At 40.7% G+C, this 23,728-nt stretch overlaps 1 protein-coding gene across 1 annotated transcript in view; it reads left to right on the top strand.

The window, feature by feature from the left end:
- adamts3 (ADAM metallopeptidase with thrombospondin type 1 motif, 3) overlaps positions 1-23,728 on the top strand; it is a 117,749-nt gene that overhangs the window by 60,626 nt on the left and 33,395 nt on the right. Inside the window, exons 6-10 of the mRNA XM_072433876.1 lie at positions 4,072-4,155; positions 5,807-5,963; positions 11,945-12,050; positions 16,966-17,109; positions 18,972-19,104. Of these exons, the coding sequence (XP_072289977.1) occupies positions 4,072-4,155; positions 5,807-5,963; positions 11,945-12,050; positions 16,966-17,109; positions 18,972-19,104 (624 nt within the window). The remainder of the gene's footprint in view (positions 1-4,071; positions 4,156-5,806; positions 5,964-11,944; positions 12,051-16,965; positions 17,110-18,971; positions 19,105-23,728) is intronic.

Here is a 23,728-nt window from a genome sequence, read left to right as displayed (position 1 = left end):
ATGTACATATGAGTCTCAAGACTTCATATGGGCATGTGAAAGCAAGATGACCTAAGGCATGATGTGTAAGAAACACACACAAAGATCTGTTACCATTGACTACTCTCTCCAAACCAAAACAAAACAATGGAGTACATTTGATCTCAAACTGTATTCGGGCACCTCATCCATCCTCAGAAGTATGGTGTCCCTGTGAGCACTGTGGACATGAGCAGAAACACAAAGTACACTAGGGACTGAAGAGACTGCACAGCAGGAGCCCTCAGAAACACGCTCTGAACTGGTGAATCACACAGTGGCAGATTCAAGCGTGGAGTCAGTACAACCTACAGTGTCATTCTAGCTCCCAGACCAGGACAGCTCTCAGTGTTACAGGGATCAGCAAAAGCAAATATCTGATATAAAAGATATTTGGTGTCACAGAACAAACTCTGTATAAAATACTATTACAGACCAAATATTGTGCATTGAGGCCTAGGTTTTGCTGCTGGCATGCGTTTCCTCTTGGTGTACCTTTGAAAAGCACACTAAATGTGCAATGAGCCGTAGAAGTTCAGTGAAAACTCAGTGGCCCAAAGCAAATTAGATCCACCGCGATGGTGATTAGCTTAAGCGGTTTTGGTTGCTTATTAATTCTGGCTGTACAAGCATTTATTATAAGTGACAATTATTGTACAGGAAGAAGTGTAAATGGAACACTGTTTTGTGTTTGCTGTTATTATTAATATGTTTTGTTTGTGTTGAAGTCCCCTACAGTTGTATGTGTTTATATCTAACTTCTGGACCCATGCAGCAAGATAATCAAGATACATTTGATGCTGCTCTGACTCAGGTCGGGTTGGGGCGGGCCAAGAAATTATCAATTTATGGCGGGGTGAGTTGAGGCGGGTTATAAAATGCTGACTGCATGTCCCCAGGGCACATGTAACGCCACATTTAGTCTAAATTCAGTTCCTCAATAGACTCTCAAGTCGGATTGTAATCATAACACGCAGCATTTCACAGCTTAACATGTAGAGTTTATGTCTGTGCCGTCACCACTATCCATGATTTCTCTGTGTGAGTGATTTAATGGTGTCTGCCTTCCTCCACGTGTGGCTCTGCTCCTGCTGCACTGAGAGGGAGCGAGTGGGGGAGAGAGAGAGGATGCGAAGGAAAGATGCAAACTCCCAGTTCATTTTAAATGATTATTAGTTGTAGTAGAGTAATTTCCTAATGCATCATTGCTCAGTTGCAGATCCTATATGATGTCAACAGTTAAGCGTTTCTGGCTTCTTCAGACTGACGCAAAATCATAGACCAAATTACACAGCATTTCAATATGCAAAGTTTGTAGACGTAGATGCGGGGCAGGGGGAAAGAACCCTCACTTATCACTAGCGCACATGCAGCCTCACTATAAGCTAGGGCTGTGTTCAGCCCTAGCTTATAGTTATATATCGATACGGGAATATATCGTCACGGACTACATTTTTAAGACCCCTTTTTCAAAAAATATATCGGGATACATATCGTAATAATGAGGGAATTGTATCGGAATATACAAGTATCGGGATACGTATTGTATCGCGAGGTTCTTGGCAATACCCAGCCCTACTTTCTGCACACCAATACACAGATACACATCAGCAGGTGTCGCCTTCTATGTGTGAAAATAATACACCCACACATTGGCGAAGGTCAACAGGGCATATGCCAAGGCAAAGTATCATTGTCACATTATACAGCATTATGGCAGCAACACAGTGCAAAAACAATAACTCACTTCAGAATCCCTGCAACACACTGCAGCTTCATCAGTTTACTCACACTTATATGAATGCTTTCATTCATGCTTTCAATGCTTTCAATGCTTTCAATGCTTTCAGGTCTAGTTTACCAAACAGCTTACAGTTGGTAATAATACCAATTAGAATATAAATGATGTAGTTTGTTTTTCTGTTCAAATATATCTAGTTTTGCTCAGGGCAGTTACCTAGCCGTTCAGAGGGGGTGAACCCACTGCAGCCGTGGTTTCCACGATTATGCATCCAAAGTGTTGCTGAATGGCTTGTCAAACACAGAATTTCTCTTTCTGCTTTTAAATGTGAATTGATTTTTTTTATTTTTTTTTTTAGTAGTTAATTTCCTCTCCCTTCCCCTTGGGTACTCTCCAGCACACCCAGGCCAACTTTGTAAATAAGAATGTGTTCTTAATGGTGAAAAAATAAAAGAATAATGCACCTTGTTGGCTTCTCCTCTCCATTTCGCTCGGTGGGTTAGACCAAAGCTCTGCTGCAGCCTGAAAGGGAAATTTGATCCTGCTGCCTGATTAAAAACAGATCCAGAGATCCCACTGACATATTATTTTTGACCAAATGTGTTGTAAGGCGATACTATAAGCATATAACATAGAAAACACTACCTGCTTACCAGCGCCTGCACTCTTCAGCTCTGGGCAGCTAAGCAGGACAGGGCCTGGTTAGTCCTTGGATGGGAGACTGCTGGAACACCAAGTGTCACAGTGAGGCCAGAGGAAATGTTCTTGAGCAAAACACTTCTTCCACATTGCCTATTAAAGCGCGAACAAAAGAGATCTTGTAAACACATTATTTTTGACAAAAAGAGTGGTGAAGCGACACTATAAAGACCTGGAGCCCACCCGGACTTCTCTTCTGACCGCACTGATAGGTTTTCTCTGATTTGATGTGATGAAAAACATCAGGAAGACCACATGGAAAGTACCATTTAGTGTCAGGCTGCTGACTCATTTGTCTGCCTGTGCGTCCCTATAATAAGTGTGGCTGCATCGGTGTAGGTCAGTTTAGTTCAGCTGCTAAATCCAACTGGGCTGACTTGATATTCACTTGCAGCTAAGCCGAGGATTTACTGTTCTTTAGTCTGGGTGTAGTGTCACCCTCACAGTGGACAGCATAATGCCCTCAATTACATGGGTTGAGATTGAGATGAGGGAACAGCCTTTCTATTGTTCTCATTGTAGTCCGTACAATGTGTCAAGTATATACCCTAGTAATGCACATTTTTGTGTGTGACATGCAGAACATTTTGATCTCAATATGGTGGCATGGAGTTTATATACTGTCTGAACCCGACTCACACTCGAACCATTCCCTGAGAATATTAGGCTGATTTTAAACCGTAAACAAGTCCTGACCTTAAAATAGGCAAACATCACCACAAAATCCGACCTTTGTGAAAGCTGTTTATGCTTGCACTACCCAATCCAGATCATTTAATAGATCCATGGGCTGACCCGCCCCAAACTTGCACACTCAACCGGGGTTATGTTCAGGTACCTTGAGTTTTTAATGTTCCATTATTCTGGCATTAAGATGTACACATCTTAATGCCAGAATAAGACCCTCCTGACAGAGCTTACATGCAGTAGGATGTGCGGTGGTTAATAAAGCGTGTTCTTGTCTCTCTTCTTTGCTTGTTGTTAGAAAAATTATCCTTGTTTCGTTATTCCTAAAAATAAATTGTACTCCGAAACCAGACTTGACTTGTGTATTCTGTACCATTCACCTGTGTCCAAAGGCCATATTCATATCATATGGGATGGAAAGTAACCATTGTGGGGGACGGCTTAAAGGAGACAGTGGGTGGTAGCTGTGTGACCATCTTCACACATCTCCAGACATCTTCAGACGTGTCTCCTTGCACAAGTAAAACCCGCCTGACTCTACTTCAGTGACTCTTTAATCCTTCTTTAAGATTTATCCACCAGGCTATAGTGGTGTGTTAATAACTCAGTTGCGTTCATGTATTATGCATTTTTGCATTTAAGTATTTCAAATAAAGTTTTCCCGTGTTTACCAAGACCTCTTTGAAAACAAATGATCAGCGTCCTAATACAGCTTATCCCATCCACTCACAGAATGTTTTAAGCTTGCCTCATTATCTGTGTTTACTGTGGATCCAAACATAGTAGTAGCTGTGTGGTATGATAACAGAGTAACACAAAAACCATTGCCTACAGCACCAAGATGAGAGAACAACACAAGGAGTTAACACTGATGCAGGCTATTTATACAGTGCAGGGTTAATGCTATTGTCACTGTGTTTCCTCAGGTCAATGAAATTTACCACGATGAGTCTCTGGGAGTGCACATCAACGTGGTGCTGGTGAGGATGATCATGCTCGGATATGCTAAGGTATGACACTGAAAATGTATCGGTTTATCAGTAATTTTGCATTGTTTTGTTGCTGTTGTTTTTTTATAGTACCGGTATGTGCATTTTATTATAGTAAGATTTTAAGATGAAACAACAGAGACCCTATATCTATGCCATCCCTCAAGTTTTTTTTAGAATTCACTATAAAATAATGTGTCCAGTTGACAGAATTCAGTTTAATTTGCCGGTGTCTATATGTATTCTTAATTTATATTTAAAAGAAATATTGCTCATTTTACTAACATTTTCATGACTATTAAGGGAATAGCTTTGGGCCTGCTTCAGTTTTATTTGACCTTTTGTATATTCTTGCATAATCTTGTGCCATTTCAGAGTCCCCTTATGTTATTTATATCCTTGTGTCCTACTAAAAGATCAAACCATTAACAAAGTCCTTGAAGCTCAGGCCTTCTTTGCTCACAACAACTGCTTTTGTCCTCATTGTGCATCATTAACAAACTCAAACATAGAAATGGTTGTTTTTTTCATGAAAATGTCCTTGGGCATGTACACAAAACATTAATATATCATCTGTATTCTCAAATTGTCTTAGATAAATGTTGCGTGTCAATTTGTCAAAAGCAGTGGGAGTTTGAATGTGCCATGGGGTAAGATAAGCCTCTAATACTCTGTCAGATATCAACAGACATTGTACAATCATTTATGGTTGCAGGTTTTCTAAAATCTGCATCAAAGCTGGGGATGTTTGTGAGAAAAAATGAAATAAAATTCTAGGCAAGATCTAGATCAGATTTTCCTGTGCATAGCGTGTTACCATTTATAATTACCGCTAGTGTAAATATAGTGTCAGCTTCACAATGCGTTTTAACACAATAGAGTTATTGGATGGTTAGAATTATTCTGATCAAGTAGTTTCTTCACAGTAAAATTACCTGAAACGTATCTAATTATTCATCACAGTCATTTGTATTAAAATTATTATTATATTAAAATGTATAATTAATAGCTAAGTGGTGCCGCACAGAGACAATACGAATTCTGAAATAACATACAAATTCAATATGGTGCCAAATGAGCTTTAATGAGCTGTTACCAAATAAAACAGTTTTTTCCCTGCTCATTAGGTTACTCTTGGTTGTATTTTGAGGGATTCATGTATCAGTAAACCTGTGCTTTCTGCATTCAATGCTTAAGCCCCCCTAAAAAATCCCTGTTCAAAGTTCTTTACTTATTTGACCTCTTCAGCACAAAAAAGAAGATAACACACAAATAAAGCACAGCAGCTTGCTTTCCTCTGCCGTAAACACAAACTCAATGACATCCTTGTATTATTACTGGTCATTAATACTGCGGTTTAGAATAAACTGCATTATAATGTTCTACGTATGTGATAATTTGCAGTAAACATCTGAAAATAGGCATATGCTCTTTAATTACAGGATGTTTATTATAATTGTGTCAGTCAAGCACACTCAAACAAAAATCTACCATGGTATTTAAGCATGCATTATGAAAATCAGTCCAGCATGACATGTTTCTCAGATCAACTTTGAGCTTGATTTAAACCTAATTTTTCCTTTCTACTTTCCTTTTTATGCCGCTGACACAATACAAACTTGTCCAAACACACAGTCAAGCATAAGCATTTCTCTCTTGTTTGTGCTGTCAGTCTATCAGCCTGATTGAAAGAGGCAACCCATCGCGCAGCCTGGAGAACGTGTGCCGCTGGGCGTTTGGACAACAGAAGGGAGATGTGGACCACGCCGAACATCATGACCATGCAATCTTCCTCACTCGACAAGGCTTTGGCCCCACAGGGATGCAGGGTAAGGGCCATGGGATGCAAGATGCGCTTTATCAGGACATTTTACACTCGAGCAGTTCAGATTAGCTTCTGAGGAGATGATACAATACTTTTTCCCTTCTAGAGTAAGCAAATGTGTCTCCTTGAACGCAGTGATTGACCTATGCATTCAAAACAGATGCCCCATTGACACAGCATTTTAAATTTGTCTTGGTAAAATTAAGATTAGAATTACACCGAATATACAGTACAACAAAACAATTATCTTTCTCAAAGCCAAAGTTGTGGTCAGTTAGATTTTACCAATGAGAAACAGATTGATAATACATGTGATAATAACATTGATGTTATAGTGTATATTGTATCTACATCTATGTTCTGAATTGTTCTAATACGTTGAGCTTTAATGTTTTGACCGTTCATCCTCCTAAATTAATGAGACATGGCTTTATGTGCATAAATCTTCACTAATGCACCAAACTCAGGAGGTACTTAAGAAAAATTGTCCCCCTCGTCACCCTCCCGGCGTCCCACAAGTCTGAGATTGTTTCTGCTGGATCTGGACTCCAAATCTAGAATCTTGCTCTTCATAGACTCGTTCGTTTCATCACCTCGGCATTCAGCTCCCGCAACTCATCTGTAGAGTCTGAAATACATTGTACTGCTTCAGCAGCATGTCTGCCGTCTCCCGCCTTCAAGCCTGCCTCATCGGCTTCGATTTTGTTGTAGTGGTTACCTCAGCTCTCAATGACACCATGTCATGCTGCATTTCTAGGAACATGAGGGCCAGCTGTTGTAAAGGTATATCCTCTCCTCTGTCTGCCCCGCAGGGGCCTATCAAGTCTGCATGGCGGGGCATGCCAAGTAGTTCTCCCACATGTCAATCATTCCCTGTGTGCTACTGCACACCTGCAGCTTCGTTCCCAGGATAGCAGCACGTTTCCCTGGCTGCGCATGCGTGGTTGACATGCCGGTGTGTGTTTAGCAGAGCGAGCAGTGAGTTCCTTCAGTGTACAGTACAAAAATGGCTCAGGGACGACAGAGAAAGACTGCGTTTGAGCTGCTCAGAAGAGACGGAAATCTGCGGAGACAAAAGATGCGATGCGATCCTTCGCGCTAATAAACAAACGCACGTGTTGCAGCGGAGCTGTTGCGTGCTCATGCACAAGGATTGATGGTAGGCGGCCTCTTAAAAAGAACAGGAGGCGGGGGTGAGTTTTTAAAAAAGGGACCAACAGTCGCTTGAGTTCTCAAATCGGCAAAAAATCAAAAAACAAGGAAGCTCCCGAAGCTTCCTTATTTAAAAAAAAAAAAAAAAAAGGTTTTCTCATCTATCACAACGTCTTGCTCCTCATTTTTGGGGGTGAAATGGAGATTTTTAAAGCAAATGTTGGCAGAGAAACGTAGCCGTGCTCACACCTGCGCCATTTCCGGAACTCATTTATAAATGAAATACAGTTTTAATTAAAATCAATACTTTCAAGTTAAACTGTACTTCCCTTCCCTATATATGGAGCACACTTGCGTTGACACATATCATCATACGTCGACCGACCACAGCATACGAGGTTATTCTATGTCATATGACATACAGAGAAACAAATGAAGCATTGAGTAAAATAAATAAAAAAAAAGGTCATACTATTATCCATCTTCTTTTCAGTCAAGATTTTTCATTATCCAACTGTATTTTCGAGTGACTATCAATGGCGATGAAAGGATAACACATCTCATTTCATGTAACACGTTCCTTTTAGATATGAATAAATGGCCATAGAATTTTGAACCCATTATTATAGTTATTAGAGCATGTCATTAAATCATTGGCATCACACACAGATAAGTGTATACTTTCCCTGGCTATAGCTACATTCTCTAAGTTTATCTATTTAAAATCCAAACCCTACCTCTTTTTTGATTGATGCTTCATTTATTTAAATCATTTATTTGATTTTTTAATGGGAAAACTGAATTAAAGGAGAACTGGCTTTAATCCTTTAGACCATTAGTCACAAGTCCCTCCTTTTATGTTTGATTATGTTATGATTATAGCAAGGGTTCTTGACATTTGTGACTTCCAGGCTTGACTTTTTTGTACAAAGTAACCTGGGGTGTTATATTTGACTGATTTTGCGGCCCTCAAGGAGATGCCTGGGTTAAAGCACACCGCCACGAGCAGGACGGTGATAGGAAGATGACAATTGTAATTTTTCTCATTTTTGTGTTCAAATTCAAAACGCATATATCCTCAATTCAACTAACTGTCATATTCCTGTAATGTAGTGTGGACAAATTACCTCTCAAATTCTTTGTATTTTGTCCTTGTATTTATACAAAGTAGGGATGACAAATCATTATCATTATTATCAGAAGAAACCACAATTTAACGATTATTGACCAAAAAACAATATATGTAAAAAAAGTGAGCACATTGTCTAATACTTCCACTCGTTTAGTATGTGACCAGCTTCATTAAATCAAACCTTTTAAATCAATAAAGGAAAGTCAATGGGACATAAACAGGCTAGTAAAACAATTCACCAAATAATACGCTAAGATGCTTTGGGTGTCATGCAGTCCTGAAGAGCATCTTTCATCCTTTTGACCAATAATCAACAAACTACAAGACTCTGTGCTGGAAATGTAAAACATATTCTCACAAGGCAGTTTGGGTTCTGCTGTAATCAAGAACATCAGGAGCTGATTGGCTTTGTGGTTTTCTATAGAACTGCAGGTCTGAGGAAAAGGCCCCACAATTACTAAGAGCAGCTTTCCCTTGAGCAATTGTTGATAAGTGCAGTGCCGCGCTGCAAGCAAACTGTCATTAGGCCCCTCGGCAAGCCTGTGACATGATTTGAAATTCTGACATTTTCGGTGATGGGGATGAATAAAGCAATGGCCATATTTTATCTTGTGGACAACCAATCTAAAGCACTCCCACATGCGTGCACGTAGTAATCAACAGCCAATTCAGATCAGTTAATAGAGATAGGGTTATGCACACAGAAGCTTTACATTGGGTCCACTGCACATAACGTTCATGTTTACCATTCTGTATATAGATTATGACACCGTTCCCATTTAGTTTAGTGCAAACATAATTTGATATTGCTGTTTGATATGTTATCTTATCTAGTGAAAGGGTACACAGCTGAAGCTAATTCTTTGACATAAAACATGACATAATGTTTGTGATTCTCTGGGAAAATTTCAGATAGAAATAAGATGAAAAAGACAGAAAGAATGAAACCCGTTTGCGTAAGAGGTAGATGATCATGTTGATTATGCTGTGTTAACTGATAAAGCTGCATCAGTTTGTGTTCATGTGCTCTGTATAATCCAGCCTCATGGGTTCACCGGTGGATCTGGGACTTTTAGACCCCTATCTAACAGCGATATTCAAAGCAAAGCACAGAAAGAGGTTCAGGGCGAATGAGCAGCGCTGCGCCCTGTGCTGAGGCGCTGCGCCCTGTGCTGAGGCGCTGCGCCCTGTGCTGAGGCGCTGCGCCCTGTGCTGAGGCGCTGCGCCCTGTGCTGAGGCGCTGCGCCCTTTGCTGAGGCGCTGCGCCCTGTGCTGAGGGGCTGCGCCCTGTGCTGAGGCGCTGCGCCCTGTGCTGAGGCGCTGCGCCCTGTGCTGAGGCGCTGCGCCCTTTGCTGAGGCGCTGCGCCCTGTGCTGAGGCGCTGCGCCCTGTGCTGAGGCGCTGCGCCCTGTGCTGAGGCGCTGCGCTGCGCCCTGTGCTGAGGCGCTGCGCTGCGCCCTGTGCTGAGGCGCTGCGCTGCGCCCTGTGCTGAGGCGCTGCGCCCTGTGCTGAGGCGCTGCGCCCTGTGCTGAGGCGCTGCGCCCTGTGCTGAGGCGCTGCGCCCTGTGCTGAGGCGCTGCGCCCTGTGCTGAGGCGCTGCGCCCTGTGCAGAGGCGCTGCGCCCTGTGCAGAGGCGCTGCGCCCTGTGCAGAGGCGCTGCGCCCTGTGCAGAGGCGCTGCGCCCTGTGCTGAGGCGCTGCGCCCTGTGCTGAGGCGCTGCGCTGCGCCCTGTGCTGAGGCGCTGCGCCCTGTGCAGAGGCGCTGCGCCCTGTGCTGAGGCGCTGCGCTGCGCCCTGTGCTGAGGCGCTGCGCTGCGCCCTGTGCTGAGGCGCTGCGCCCTGTGCTGAGGCGCTGCGCCCTGTGCTGAGGCGCTGCGCCCTGTGCTGAGGCGCTGCGCCCTGTGCTGAGGCGCTGCGCCCTGTGCTGAGGCGCTGCGCCCTGTGCTGAGGCGCACACACAGGCCTCAAATTGCCTTGAATCTTTGTTGCATTCAAATACAAGGCTCCAGTCACCCGCGACCACTAATGGGAAAAAGCGGTAGAAAATGAACGAATAAATGAATGAATGCATTCAAATTGTCGTCTTATACAATTTTACATTTTGTCAACAGCACACAGGCCTGTGTGTGTGTGATTCGGCACAGGAGCAGGTTTGTTTGCAGTTTATTTGCCCCCAACTGTTTTTGCGCCGTGCTTTGGCTATCACTGTAAGATTCAAGCCTTAATGTAAATATCCATAGTATTCAAAGTGGCAAACTAAAGATAACATGTGATTTGCTTTGACAATTTAAGGTAAGTAAAGTAAGATGGGATATTTTAATCCCAGGTTTTAGAAGAAACAAAACTATATAATATATATTGTATAATATATAATAAAGTTTTTAGACATATCACAAGAAACATGTTTTGTTCTATAACAGAAAAAAATCCCAGTTGAACAATCAGACCCTTCAACCATATATTATAATGAAAGGGGGAATTAAATAAATGCAACATGTAAAGCAGATTGTCTTTAACTTCAGCCATTATCTGAATACATGGATTTTAGTGTATCTGAGTGAGTATCAGGGCCATTTTGTTCATTTCAGTGCATTTCAGAGGCCATATCAGCTGAACTGTGTTTTATGTCTGACAGTCATTGAAAAACATCACAGGACTTTGGCAGTGATTCATTCCAAGTCTCACATACACTTATTCATTCCCAAAGCAGACAGCACCCAAGGGAGTGCATCATGCCTGAGCACATGGCTCATGTGTGAGACAACAATGAGAGGGATTCAGTCTTCTGATACATCCAGACATTTTAACATATATTCATTGTATTTAGTATTGCTTTTCTAAATCAATTTAACATTGTATTTCATGAATGTTTGGTAATATAGGCTCTGAAGGGACAATCTACAGTGATTGGTCAATCAAAATTATGAAATGTAGGATTAAGATTATGGTTAAGGTTAGGGAAATGGTTTGGTTTAGTTAACTTGTTAGCAGTAAAAAAAAACAAATTGATTCCCACACAGGTTTATTCAGCGTGGTTTGAGGATAGCTCCAGGGTTTGAGGCTGTGTAGTCCTCAGAGCATGTGCAGGCCTCTAAAAGAAGCTGCTCTCCCCTCTGGTTCTAAAAGCTCTCTTTAGAGAACATGAAAGCCTCTGAAACGGCCATAGACTGAGCCGCTGTTATAAGAATCATGCTTCCCGTGCAGTGATGTCCAGCGGCCTGAAGCGGCCACTAAAAGACACTGTGAGTTCAGCCAAACTTCAGCAACAGAAGTGCGGGGAAAACGGGCTCATTTGGATATGAAATATAAATGCATATATATTTATGACACACTGTAATTTTAGATTTTATTGGCTAATCACTGATTGCCTTGATTGCCCTGTCTGCACGCCACTGGTATTTCGGATGTGTTTTGTGAGCGTGAGCTCCATTTCACTTCCTCCTAATCAACGTGCTGTGTGTGCTACATTTACGCTTGGCTCCATCCCACAATCCATAACTCACAGACACTGTACTCCAATTATAAGACATTATGTAGCCCTAGCTTTAGAAATATGTTTCTCTTTACATAGAGGGGGAAACACATGATTACAGCATTCAGAGTTATTTGAAATGTAAAGGTTTTGTCTTCTCATCTCACATTTCTATTGTAATTGTATACATGTTCCTGTCCTTAGCATTTTTCATTGCTGTTGTGTTGTTAGGGTACGCTCCAGTCACAGGGATGTGTCACCCAGTCCGGAGCTGCACGCTGAATCATGAAGACGGATTCTCCTCTGCTTTTGTGGTGGCTCACGAAACTGGACATGTGTATGTGCCTTTTAAATACTTTTTACTACTTTTCTAAATAATGAAAGAAGCTACGTAAATCAGAGAGTCAATAAAAAGTACTACACTATAATCTGTATTCATTCCCGCCCCACGCTCCATGGTAAGCATAGCCAAAGCTGCTCTGGTATAGACGGATGGCAGAAAGGCTGTACTGGATTGTATTACATGCTGGCTTATGTCACAAACACTCCATGAAGATGACATTAGAATGTATTTACTATAATAACAATACTATTAGGCCATACAGAATTAAACCGGTCTGATTGATACGCCAATAGTAGAAGAAAGTGAAGCGTTAAGGTAAATTGTGTTATTCTATACTACAACTGAAATTCAATCCCACTATTCCGACTCATCATTCAGTTAGTACCGTGTGTGTCTGTGTGTGTGTCTGTGTGTGTCTGTGTGTGTCTGTGTGTGTGTGTGTGTCTGTGTGTGTCTGTGTGTGTGTGTGTGTGTGTGTGTGTCTGTGTGTGTCTGTGTGTGTGTGTGTGTGTGTGTGTGTGTGTGTGTGTGTCTGTGTGTGTGTGTGTGTGTGTGTCTGTGTGTGTCTGTGTGTGTGTGTCTGTGTGTGTGTGTGTGTGTGTGTGTGTCTGTGTGTGTCTGTGTGTGTGTGTGTGTGTCTGTGTGTGTGTGTGTGTGTGTCTGTGTGTGTGTCTGTGTGTGTGTCTGTGTGTGTGTCTGTGTGTGTCTGTGTGTGTCTGTGTGTGTGTGTGTGTGTCTGTGTGTGTGTGTGTGTGTGTGTGTCTGTGTGTGTGTGTGTGTGTGTCTGTGTGTGTCTGTGTGTGTGTGTGTGTGTGTGTGTGTGTCTGTGTGTGTGTGTGTGTGTCTGTGTGTGTCTGTGTGTGTGTGTGTGTGTGTGTGTGTGTCTGTGTGTGTGTGTGTCTGTGTGTGTGTGTGTGTCTGTGTGTGTGTGTGTGTGTGTGTGTGTGTCTGTGTGTGTGTGTGTGTGTGTGTCTGTGTGTGTCTGTGTGTGTGTGTGTGTGTGTGTGTGAGCGAGAGAGAGAGAGAGATCTGGTACTGATGCCTCAACACATTAACACATTCTTTTTGTACCAAGACATTAAAGTGACACAAGAAAGAACAGACACAGTTCAAATAGTGCACATTCACATAGTAAAAGTTTGGATTCAATTTCATAACACCAGGTCACAAGGACATCTGTCTATTCAATTATTCACGGATTCTGACATCATTTGGGAGACTTCGGTGTCTTCTCTTGCTAACACGGTCAAAGTGCAGGAAGTGTGTGACCCAGAAAAGTTAGGATTGATAGCTGGCACAGCAGGTTGGTGTTGGTGTTTGGTAGAAGCTCCTGGGGGCAAAGGAACATGAACTGTTGTTTGGGAATCAATAGGTGAAAAAGCCCACTTGATATGTAAAACTGGCGACAGATTACAGAAGATTTTGAGGAAATCCCATGAAACGTAATTTGAGGATTAAAAATGAAGCATATTTACAAACTTCTGTAAAACCTTTGGAAAGGACTTTAAATCCAGGCTCAGCAGATGAAGATGTCTCTGACACAGCTGGAGTGAACTGGTTCTGTGAAGTCTATAATCAGACATAAGCATGGGCATTCACACAAAGTCACAACGCAAACAGCACAAATGTACATGAATACTACATTGAATCCAGCTGCAGTTTTGCATTGTGTACACAGTCGATGGAGATGTTTTGTTGTATTCACGGCCATTTGGGTGCCCTGAGTAGAAATGCTCAGTGGTGCCCCCATGCCCCAAACCGACTTTGAACGTGTAAAAGAAATGTAGGGGTTTGATGTATGGTGTCTATTTCTGAAGTTATTTTTTTTCATACATTTAATTTGGTAAGTATTGCAAAAATCACAATCCAAAGGGCTCTCAACCAACAAGTAAAAAAAAGTGGGAAAAATTGTTTTGTTTTCTAGTGCATTGTAGATGCAATATCATATTATTAGTTTATTATGAGGGCCCCCCGCAGTCCCTAAATGTCCTTGCTCTGCCCCTGCTCCACTGTCACTTGAAGCCCTGCTCTTCTGCAGAACAGATCAAGGCTCTTGAAAACAATACAAGCTGCAAACTATTGATACTTTCTGTTGCATTTATGAAAGCATGATTTACACATTTGAAAGTAGTTGAATTACTTTGGCTTTGTGTATGCTGCGGTGTCAGCTCCTTGGGTTTCTTTTTCATGGTTTCTAATTAAATGTGTGAAATATTTTCCTTATTTGAAAATTGCACGCCTGTCCCCTCGTGGTGGTCTCTGGAGAAGTGAGTCCCATGTGTGAGCCAAAGGAAACAACCCGGTCCATGCGCCCCACTTCTTGATTTTAATAGCCTCTTGTTTCGATTGTTTGTATTTGTGTTCCTCTGTTCTTACTATTTTTGCGTTGTCCCAGTCCATAATGTGGTTTTCTCTTTTGCGGTGGTCAGATATTGCAGATTTTAGGTGCAATAGTAGGAAGTAGGAACAGAGGAAGATGTGATAGTAAGAATAGAAAACTATAAATCTGTCTTATTTGTTTTATTACCTAATTAAAATAAAACAGAATAAATGTACTTTCCTGAATAAGATTAGAATCATGATGCTATTCAAGAAGCTGCTATTATTTTGTGGGGAAAATTACATTCTATTATGTTAAAAATTGTTTTTACGAGTTTATTCTTTAGTGTCTTACCTTATGAGTTAGACATTTTGAAATAGATCGAGATTGTTCTGTTTCCTCAAGATAGCTGTAGTAGTCTTATTTGCCCTTTAAATCTTGAAACTTACTGGACATAATATTTGTTATCCTTTTCTTTCTAACCTGTGGATGGATAATACCAGGATTAATACCTTTCACTCCAAAACCTACATAGAAATACAAGGCAAACTTTGCATTTTCAATTTCTTTCTGAATCTTCATCTCATTTTAAACCTCAGCTGTAAAAAACTAAAATGGGAGCTTTTGTGCGGCGCAGGGCATGATGACAAATGATCCATAATAATGAGGGAAAACCCAAAGGAGAATATGCAGCGCTCCATATTAAACAAAAACTACACCATCTGCACTGCTCTGCACACGCATGTGTGTGTGTGTGTGTGTGTTTATCTTGTGAAATGGGCTCTTTAAATGTGAATGTGGCATTTGAAGGACTTAATTTTCATTCCTGTTACACGTGGTTTCAAACTTTTGTTTGTCCCACAATGAGAAAAGTACAACGTTGAAGGACAGAAAAATATGGTTGAGGTTAAAGAACATTTTATTTTCCCTGTAGTGAAATTTCTCCTCTGAATTTGACCCATCCATCTCACACAGACCCATCTCCAGATCTTTGTGCTTGGCTTAGTCCCTACCTTTGCTGGATAATTTTTCCTATTCTAACTATTTTACATGTTTTTGTTGATGGGGAAAACCGGAGCACTCGGAGGAAACCCACAGAGCACAAAAAAAGACACAGTCCGGAACGGAAGTCGAATTCGTGACCTTCTTGCTGGGAGACCGGAGTGCTAGCCACTCTGCCACCAGAATAGAGACATGCAATCAAAAAGTCTTTGGAAGAAATGTGTGCAATATCACATGTTTAATGTACATTTTCACATGACAAGAGATAGTCACGTAAAAGTTACACCTTGAGATGAAGATAACAGAAAGCATAGAACTATGATTTTTGGTACACATCGTCAAACAATGATAAATGCACTTGCAATTACCTTGTTTTCATCCATTTTTGAATGTTAAAAACGTGTTGGCGGTCACTATTATGTCATCATTGTTGGTGAGACACTGCCAATGCTGACTTGTAGATCTAGAATCTGGATCTAGAATCTAGAATCTACAAGTCAAATGATGCTAAACTGCCTGGAGGAACGGTCTATACTCAAGATGAAAGGATCTTCATGAGCCTGGATGAACTATCATGCTAGATTCTACTTTCTCCCAAAGGGTTTTGTAGTTTTTCCTTGCCGAGAAGGAGGGTCTAAAGACAGGGATGTTGTTGGAACATTCACTGTCGACCTTCAGGCAACCGCTGCTGGGATTCTGGGTCTTACAAAAATAAATCGAATTGAATTAGTGACCGATCTGATAAGACTGTGAGGAGGATCTGGTCAGAAGATTGTTGAATACACATAACTGACCTGATGGAGTCATATGATGACATTTTGGACTTTCCATGCAATAGGGAAGATGACCATTTTTGGGATAAGAGCATGGGATACATAAAATAAATAATACAAAATGATAATGGACCTGATATGGACCCCTGCCTGAGGTTCACTGTATATCAACCCTAAACACACTGAGATAGATAACAAATAGTTCTGCGGCCACTTGAAAATCGCAATTATATTTTCACTTTGAAAGAAAATTGGTACGATTAATGTTGATAAATTGAAAATAAAACAAATTAATTGACTACATAATTAAATTGACTACATTATGCAAGTGGAGACTATTACACTATTATGTACAATAAGTGACTATGACTCTGATTGTATAGTACAAATGTGGACATAACTATTACGTTCTCTGCTTAGGCATGTGAGGGGCCTGGTTGGAATGTTGAAATCTATGATGTCTTTGCATCATCCCGGGACATGGAGACATTAATGTAATATTGCCATTCCAAATAATATGCATCCTTCCTGTCACAAAGTTTTAAAATGTTAAACTTGATTTAAATACTGCCATGTGGTCTTTAGAATATTATAAAACATTCAATATAATTTTCTTTTTAAATCCTTATCCTACTAGCACCCAGTAAAATGTGGATCATTGGGGTTCAAACGCCAAATTAAAAAGATATGAATGGCTTGAAAATATATTGTATTTTCAGGATCTGTCACACCATATGTGGCCAAATGGCAAGTTTTTTTTGGCACTAACCATTTTTTTTGGTGGTCACCCTATTCTTGTGCTGTATTTTGACAGGTTGGGCATGGAGCATGACGGCCAGGGGAACCGCTGTGGGGATGAGACGGTAATGGGCAGTGTAATGGCCCCTCTGGTGCAGGCGGCCTTCCACAGATATCACTGGTCCATGTGCAGTGGGCAGGAGCTGAGGAGATACATACAGTGAGTTCACATCTGTGTCACATTTCCATTCCACAACTACAGCCTCCTCTGACCTCATTTCTTCTGCTCTGCAAGTCCCCATGGCTCTGATGAACTGCACCACTTCACTATTGGTTTTAATTTGTCTGTGAATGTGAAAGTTAATACCAAAGAGGAAGTTTCCATAAAAGCTTTAAAAAAAGAGCTAGGTTTCAGTAACTTGTCTTGGGTATAAGCAGGGTTACACCACCAGATACAAGTCAACTCTGTGGAGAGGCGACCCTGCTCGAGGTATTATTTAAGCAACAAAAACACCAGCAAAAGAGACAAGCAGGAGATAAACCCCCCATCAAAAAGGTTACACACTGTACCTTCCAAAATAAAAATAAATCTGTGTAATTGTCACCTTAACAAATGCAACTGATGCTTTGCTTAGTATTATTTGACATCTGTAACCAAGCAATACAATGCAAATATCCTGGCATGCATATGAAATTATACAAAAAGCACGGTATGCACAAGCGATAGGGATAAGGATGGTCTGCGGATCAAATAGCCCCGTTAGACAATAGACATCCCATCACAGCAGTGTGTCAGCACAGCCATTATTCAGCTTTATACTTTCACCCCACTGTAGCAAAATCAATCTTCAGTCTTTGTCTGTCAGGCAAACTTCATCTCTGCGGGAACAAGCTGATATTGACAGTGCATCAAAGGCGACGACAATGACTCTGTAAAATCAATCGTCATACACTGTAATGTTTTTAGAGCAGCCCAAGGCTATTTGAAGTTGGTCCATGGCTGAAGAAAATCAATATCCTAATGTAGGAAACTGTTACAGCAGGATCATGAGGCTGAGCGTCTGTTCTGATTGTGCTCAGTTGAACATTTGCCCGACAGGAAAAGAGGAAGTCGGGTTTACTGCAGTCAAGTCACCTGACAACATAGCAATTAACTGTCGTTGTACAAGGTTGCAAATCAATTATTCAAAATGTTCTTCATTATTTTTGTTTATTCAGAGTGCATTCAGAAACCATTTTTTATTGTTAATAATTTTATTTGGTCCGGACAGTCCAGATTGTAGCCATTGGCTAATTTGCATCCCACATTCACTCTCACAAACACACCAACATGGTAAGACACTGGAGGCAAGTTGGGTGAAGTTTATTGCCCAAAGACACATGGACAGTGTGCACTACCACCTCACTGTGGCACCTGACATTTCAGTGGGCTCTCATTTAACCAGGATCATCCCTGCTTAGCTTCTGAGATGTGATAAGATTGAGCATTGACGGGAAGTTGGTTTGGCCACAGGTAGTGCATATTTGAAGACAAGGAAATTGTATTTATATATAATCCACAATCCACAATAGACATTTAAAATATTAGAAGAGCTATTCTCATGTTTGATACTTTTGGTTTGCCTCCATAATAAATTGAAAGGATGAATTAGTAACATTATCAGACTCAGAATACATCTCCTCTGCAAAATAACAACATAATTGACCCTTCAAACGAACCTGTCACAAGCTCAGTAGGCTGAAGTCAGTCTGAACATGAGGTGGCCCTTGTGTAATCTGTAATCGGATCGACCAATTTACTCAAATTGATCAAATAAGTCCATAGAAATTACATAAATCGGTTTAATATTACAGTTTTTCTCTGACTCTCTTTGAGTAACTGACTCCTACTATCATGCCCTGAAAGTGTGCCATATTTAGTGAAGCAGAGAGTGAATGATGCCAGCCTTGGAGCTAACTAGCCTCTGTTCACTGTGGCTTCATTCATTCTTATGCTGTAGGAGAAATAAATGGATTGATAAAATACATGAATATTAACTCACAGAACATGTGCACACAACATATTCATCTGCTTATTTGCAGCACATATGACTGTCTGCTGGACGACCCCTTCAAACACGAATGGCCTCAGCTTCCTGAACTCCCTGGAATCAACTACTCCATGGACGAGCAGTGTCGTTTTGACTTTGGGGTTGGCTACAAGATCTGCACTTCTGTGAGTACAGCCCATGGCCATTCCCTATAGAGAAACTGCACAGCCGCATGGTCACGAAACAAAACCTACGCTGCGAGAAATCCAATGTTCATCTCTGCCCACACGCTAGTGAAGTAACATCAGACATTGGTGTCATAGTGTTTTGTCAAGTCTAACGTATAGACATAATTTCTCTTTTCATTACTGCCTTTAGACTATTGAGATTCACTTTAAAAGAGCACTGCAGTTCTTTGCTGGAGGCACGCCTGCAAAGCCCTGGGGGAGAGAATGAGAATAACCTCTGATGATTGACGGGGTTGTTTTGCGTATTCTATAAAGGTCATTTCCTTTATTTTGTTGCCAGTGGATACCATCTCTGCTGTGTTCTTGCTTTGGTGTTTACGCAGGAAGTATGGGTCTTTTGTCTATTTTTGAATAGGCAACATATATTCTGCTTGCACAATGTAGTATTACACTGTCTCTTTACCAGTTTCCTGCTACAAAAAAAAAATGTAGCTTTTCTGCTCATATCATAATAGGAAAAATATGCACATTTTAAACTCCCAAAAATGCAAAATTACAATACTTTTATAAAACCTTTAGGTCGGTGACCCTGCACAATCTATTGCCTAAAGTTAATGTAATGTATGGTTAGATATAATAGATTGGAGTAACAATAGTAGTAGGAGCAGTAGCAATATAGTATGGAAACGACACAGTGGACGGAAACTTAAATTACTATTAAATTGTACCATACTTTGAATATTAAAGTTCACAATGATATTTATGATAAAACAAAGGACCACAAGTTTCACTCATTATATTAATCATTGGTGTGCACACTATCCAATTATCAATTGCTGTTAATAATACTAACTGTATAATTAACAAATAAATATTCATCATAATCTCATCATCATAAGCAATAGTAACAATTTGTATGAATCAATGTGCATTATTATTTTAGATACTATTTTAGCAGGTCACTGACCATTCACTCGGCGGCATGATGTGATCTTATTTTCTTTGTAGTAACCCTCTCTAAGCAGCCCAGAACACTAGAAGAGCTGGGTGAGGTGGACACTAGGAAGAGCTTGGGTTCTGTCTCGGTCATTAAACCATTGACTTGAGACTTTTATTCTCTCCCCCTTTTCAGGTAAACATGTACTTGTTATGTACCAAATGTGAATAAAAGTAGTACAATGAACAAAATGTGTCATTAAATCACTGACTTGAGACGTGAACGGCAGCTGTTGTTTCTATTCTCCAGTTCCCTCTGGTCGTAACATATGCAGGTCTACACGGAGAGAAAGCACTAAAGTGCCGCGAGGGTAATAACAGTTAAGCATCAGTGATCAATACGGAAATCCTAGACTACACCACTGCACTTCATCGTTTACACATCCATCAGACACACGCACTTGTCATTGACATTTGTCAATAAAAAAACTGATTCTAACTATTCATAAAAGCTGTATATTTTTGGCTTCTTTGCAGCGCTCATGCTGCAGCACATGGATGGCTGCAGGTCACGGTGCCTTAGCCAAACTTACCTGAGACAACGCATTTGATTGATGTCTAAATGACAAATAATGTGTTTTGTACAGGAAGAGGGTCCAACAATGGATTTGATAGGAAAAATAGGGCTTGTAATGCCTTTAGAAAGTGAGTGACCGGAGCTATAGGTTGGAGACCCCTGGCATAGACAAGCAAACTCACCAATTCAGCTTTATAGTTCGGAATCAAATCTCACTCCTGATGCAACAAGGACCTGATGATCAGCACTTTTTATTATTATCAATGGGCTTTATAAAGTTGAAGAGATGTTTCAGCAAAATAAGGCCAAATGATAGCGTTAAAACCTACCACCTTTGTATGCTCCTCGAATTAGACTCGCACGTACTGACTGTGTTGTTCTACCGGCTAATATTGGGCGTCCAATCAGGATTGGACGCAACACAACTAGTACAGCACATACTATAGAAGAATAGAGAATATGTGTTTTTTTACCTGGGTTACACCAAGGCATACGTTATTGATTTGTGTAATAATAGATCCTTTGCATTTGACCTCTATGACCATGCAATACCACTGGGGAAACACAGCGCAGAGCTTTGGGACCCATCTCCATTACGGTATTCATACTTTTAAGTTGCTGAATTCTTCTCAAAGTACCCTGCAGTCATGGGTTGAGGCTGATGGATGGAAGTAATTTTTAAATTGCCTTCAACTTCTGAAATCACTCACCATTTGTATTGTAGGCTCTGATTGGGGTCACCTTTCTTGACAAACAAGAAATTGTGTTGACTTCAGTGCATAAAAGTGTTTTCCTCATACAAAGCATAAACATGGAGGCCATACTGATAAACTGCATATTCATTTGCCAATACATTACTGATCATCACATGTTTAGGCTTACTTCAATGCATAGACTCAAATTAATAGATCTGTAGGCTTTATTAGACAGGGTAGTTTAGTTTAAAATGGAGGACATACAGTACAGCAATTGTTAGTCATTATTTTTTTACATTTACTCTAGCTGACAAAGTAAAAATGTAAGCTTTTTTGGGCTCATTTACATTCCGATCCTACAATTATACAACAATATTTTTTTATTATAAAGAAAAATGAATGTTTTACCCATGACAGGATTCCTGGATTGCAGCTATGTGTGTTTTATTATTGATTGGGAGAATATATTCATACTGCTTTTCTTCTCTTTTATCAATTTATGAGTGCAAGAGTTAAAAGTGGTGGGAAATGGCTGTACATTACTCTTAATCTATTTAAATGAGCCATGTAGAATAGCTGGCAATCACAACACTTATTCTAGATTTGCCAGAGCTGACAGATAAACCCAACTGCTGGAAGAATATGGATTTTGTCTTCTGGCTACATCACCGTCCTTCCTAATTTCTCAGTTTGATGGCAGCCATATGATGTGCTTTTCTATCCTCAATTTAATAAGGAAAAAAAAATAAAGATGTCACCCTACAAATGCTGAGCCGGAATCACAAAACAATAGCAGATGTTTCTTACAATGTTGTCAAAAGATCCCCCAGAATATAATAGTATTTTATTTCTTCAGTAACATTTTAATGCACTTTAACTGCATCTGGGAAGCAGGGTTTAATAGACCACTGGGGACACCGGGGGCCATAGTGGGGCAGCAGAGATGCAAACTGTCAGTGTATCTTTAGGATAAACACTTGGCTTACGTCAAGCTAACCCAGGACATCATAAATAGCACTATTAGACTAATCCAGTATTATGATTATTGTGAGCTAGAGAAACCAGCTTCACTATGTCTAAATGAAATCCGAGCTAGCACTTAATGAAAGTAGACCAGCTCAATCTGGCCTTGATTAGATTCAAACCAGGAGTTCTTACTGATCTGGGACAAAACCAGGTGGTTAAATAATCTAAAGCATTGGTTCTCAAACTCAGGGTTTGGCTCACGGGAGAGTTTTGATGGGTGGCATGGGTGAATGTGCATTCTTTTGACCCCTCTCAGATAGTTATGGACAGGAGGGGGCAATGGACACAGATTCAATTCTCTGTATGTTAAGCTACAAAATGCTCCATGTTTTATTACAATCAGTCACATATTTATAGAGAAATGAGTCAGACGAGGACCTAAAGTTACACGCTGTGAAATCCAATGATACAAAGTTCATGAGATTATTATGAGAGTATTTTAAAACCCATCCCAATCCGCCAAGCAATGAAATTATCATATTTTTGTCCCGCCCCAAACTGACCCATGCTTGTCAGTGAGCCTGGCTCTGATGTTTGCCCTCCCTTCGTCTTCCTTGTGTGTGACACTGCACAGATACTGCAAATGCAAAAGTCAAACGCTTGTCTTTCATTAACAGAAGTCCAGTGGCTTGAATTTGAAGCTAAAACGCCTATTTCTCCATATTACATTCAAAGCCTATAAACCTATATGCAGGGATTGGTAGCGTGATTGATTAAAAAAGTGGGTTGCCAGAAAAAAAGTTTGAGAACCACTGATATAAAGAATGAAAAAAATGTCCTGTACCACAGTAAGAGCCACTATATTTAGATCTTCAGCAGCTAAAGACCACTTTGATACGTGGATAAGTGTAGTGCTTTTAAAGAGAGTTAGGCCAGAAGGAAGACGCAGGATGGAGATACGACCATACAGTTTAACTCTCCATGCATATAATGGCATGTTGGCATTGAACAGAAGAACATGATATGGTATTATTTTTAGACTCTAATCAGTCTGCCCGAATTTTCTCTGGAAGCACTAGAAGCTTCCCACTTCGACAATCACACTGATTGGATGTAGAAAATAGGCCTTTTCCCTTCACAATAATTGTATACTACATTAAAGGCGGAATGGACGATTTTTTTCAGCAAATTTTGTATATATTTCCTCGTGGCGTGGATAAATCATTTGTCCTGCCACGTATCAATCATAAAACGCACCTATCGCTCACCTGCAGCCGAGTGCAGCTCGTCCCCACGTTTCCGCGTGCCTAAGCGCATGGATCTATCATAATATAGTTCCCTCAGTGTACGGGGCAAAATGAAGACGGAGAAAGACAGTTCGAGCTGACGCAGAAGTGGACAGAAATCTACAGGAGACGAGCGATGTGATGCGCTCCGTTGCGCTAAT

Source organism: Eucyclogobius newberryi, unplaced genomic scaffold (assembly GCF_026437365.1).
Source record: "Eucyclogobius newberryi isolate DKJ021-1_F unplaced genomic scaffold, fEucNew1.0.hap1 SCAF_6, whole genome shotgun sequence".
Taxonomy (NCBI): domain Eukaryota; kingdom Metazoa; phylum Chordata; class Actinopteri; order Gobiiformes; family Gobiidae; genus Eucyclogobius; species Eucyclogobius newberryi.
Note: the sequence above shows the minus strand (reverse complement) of the source record. Positions and strands in the feature narration are given on the sequence as shown.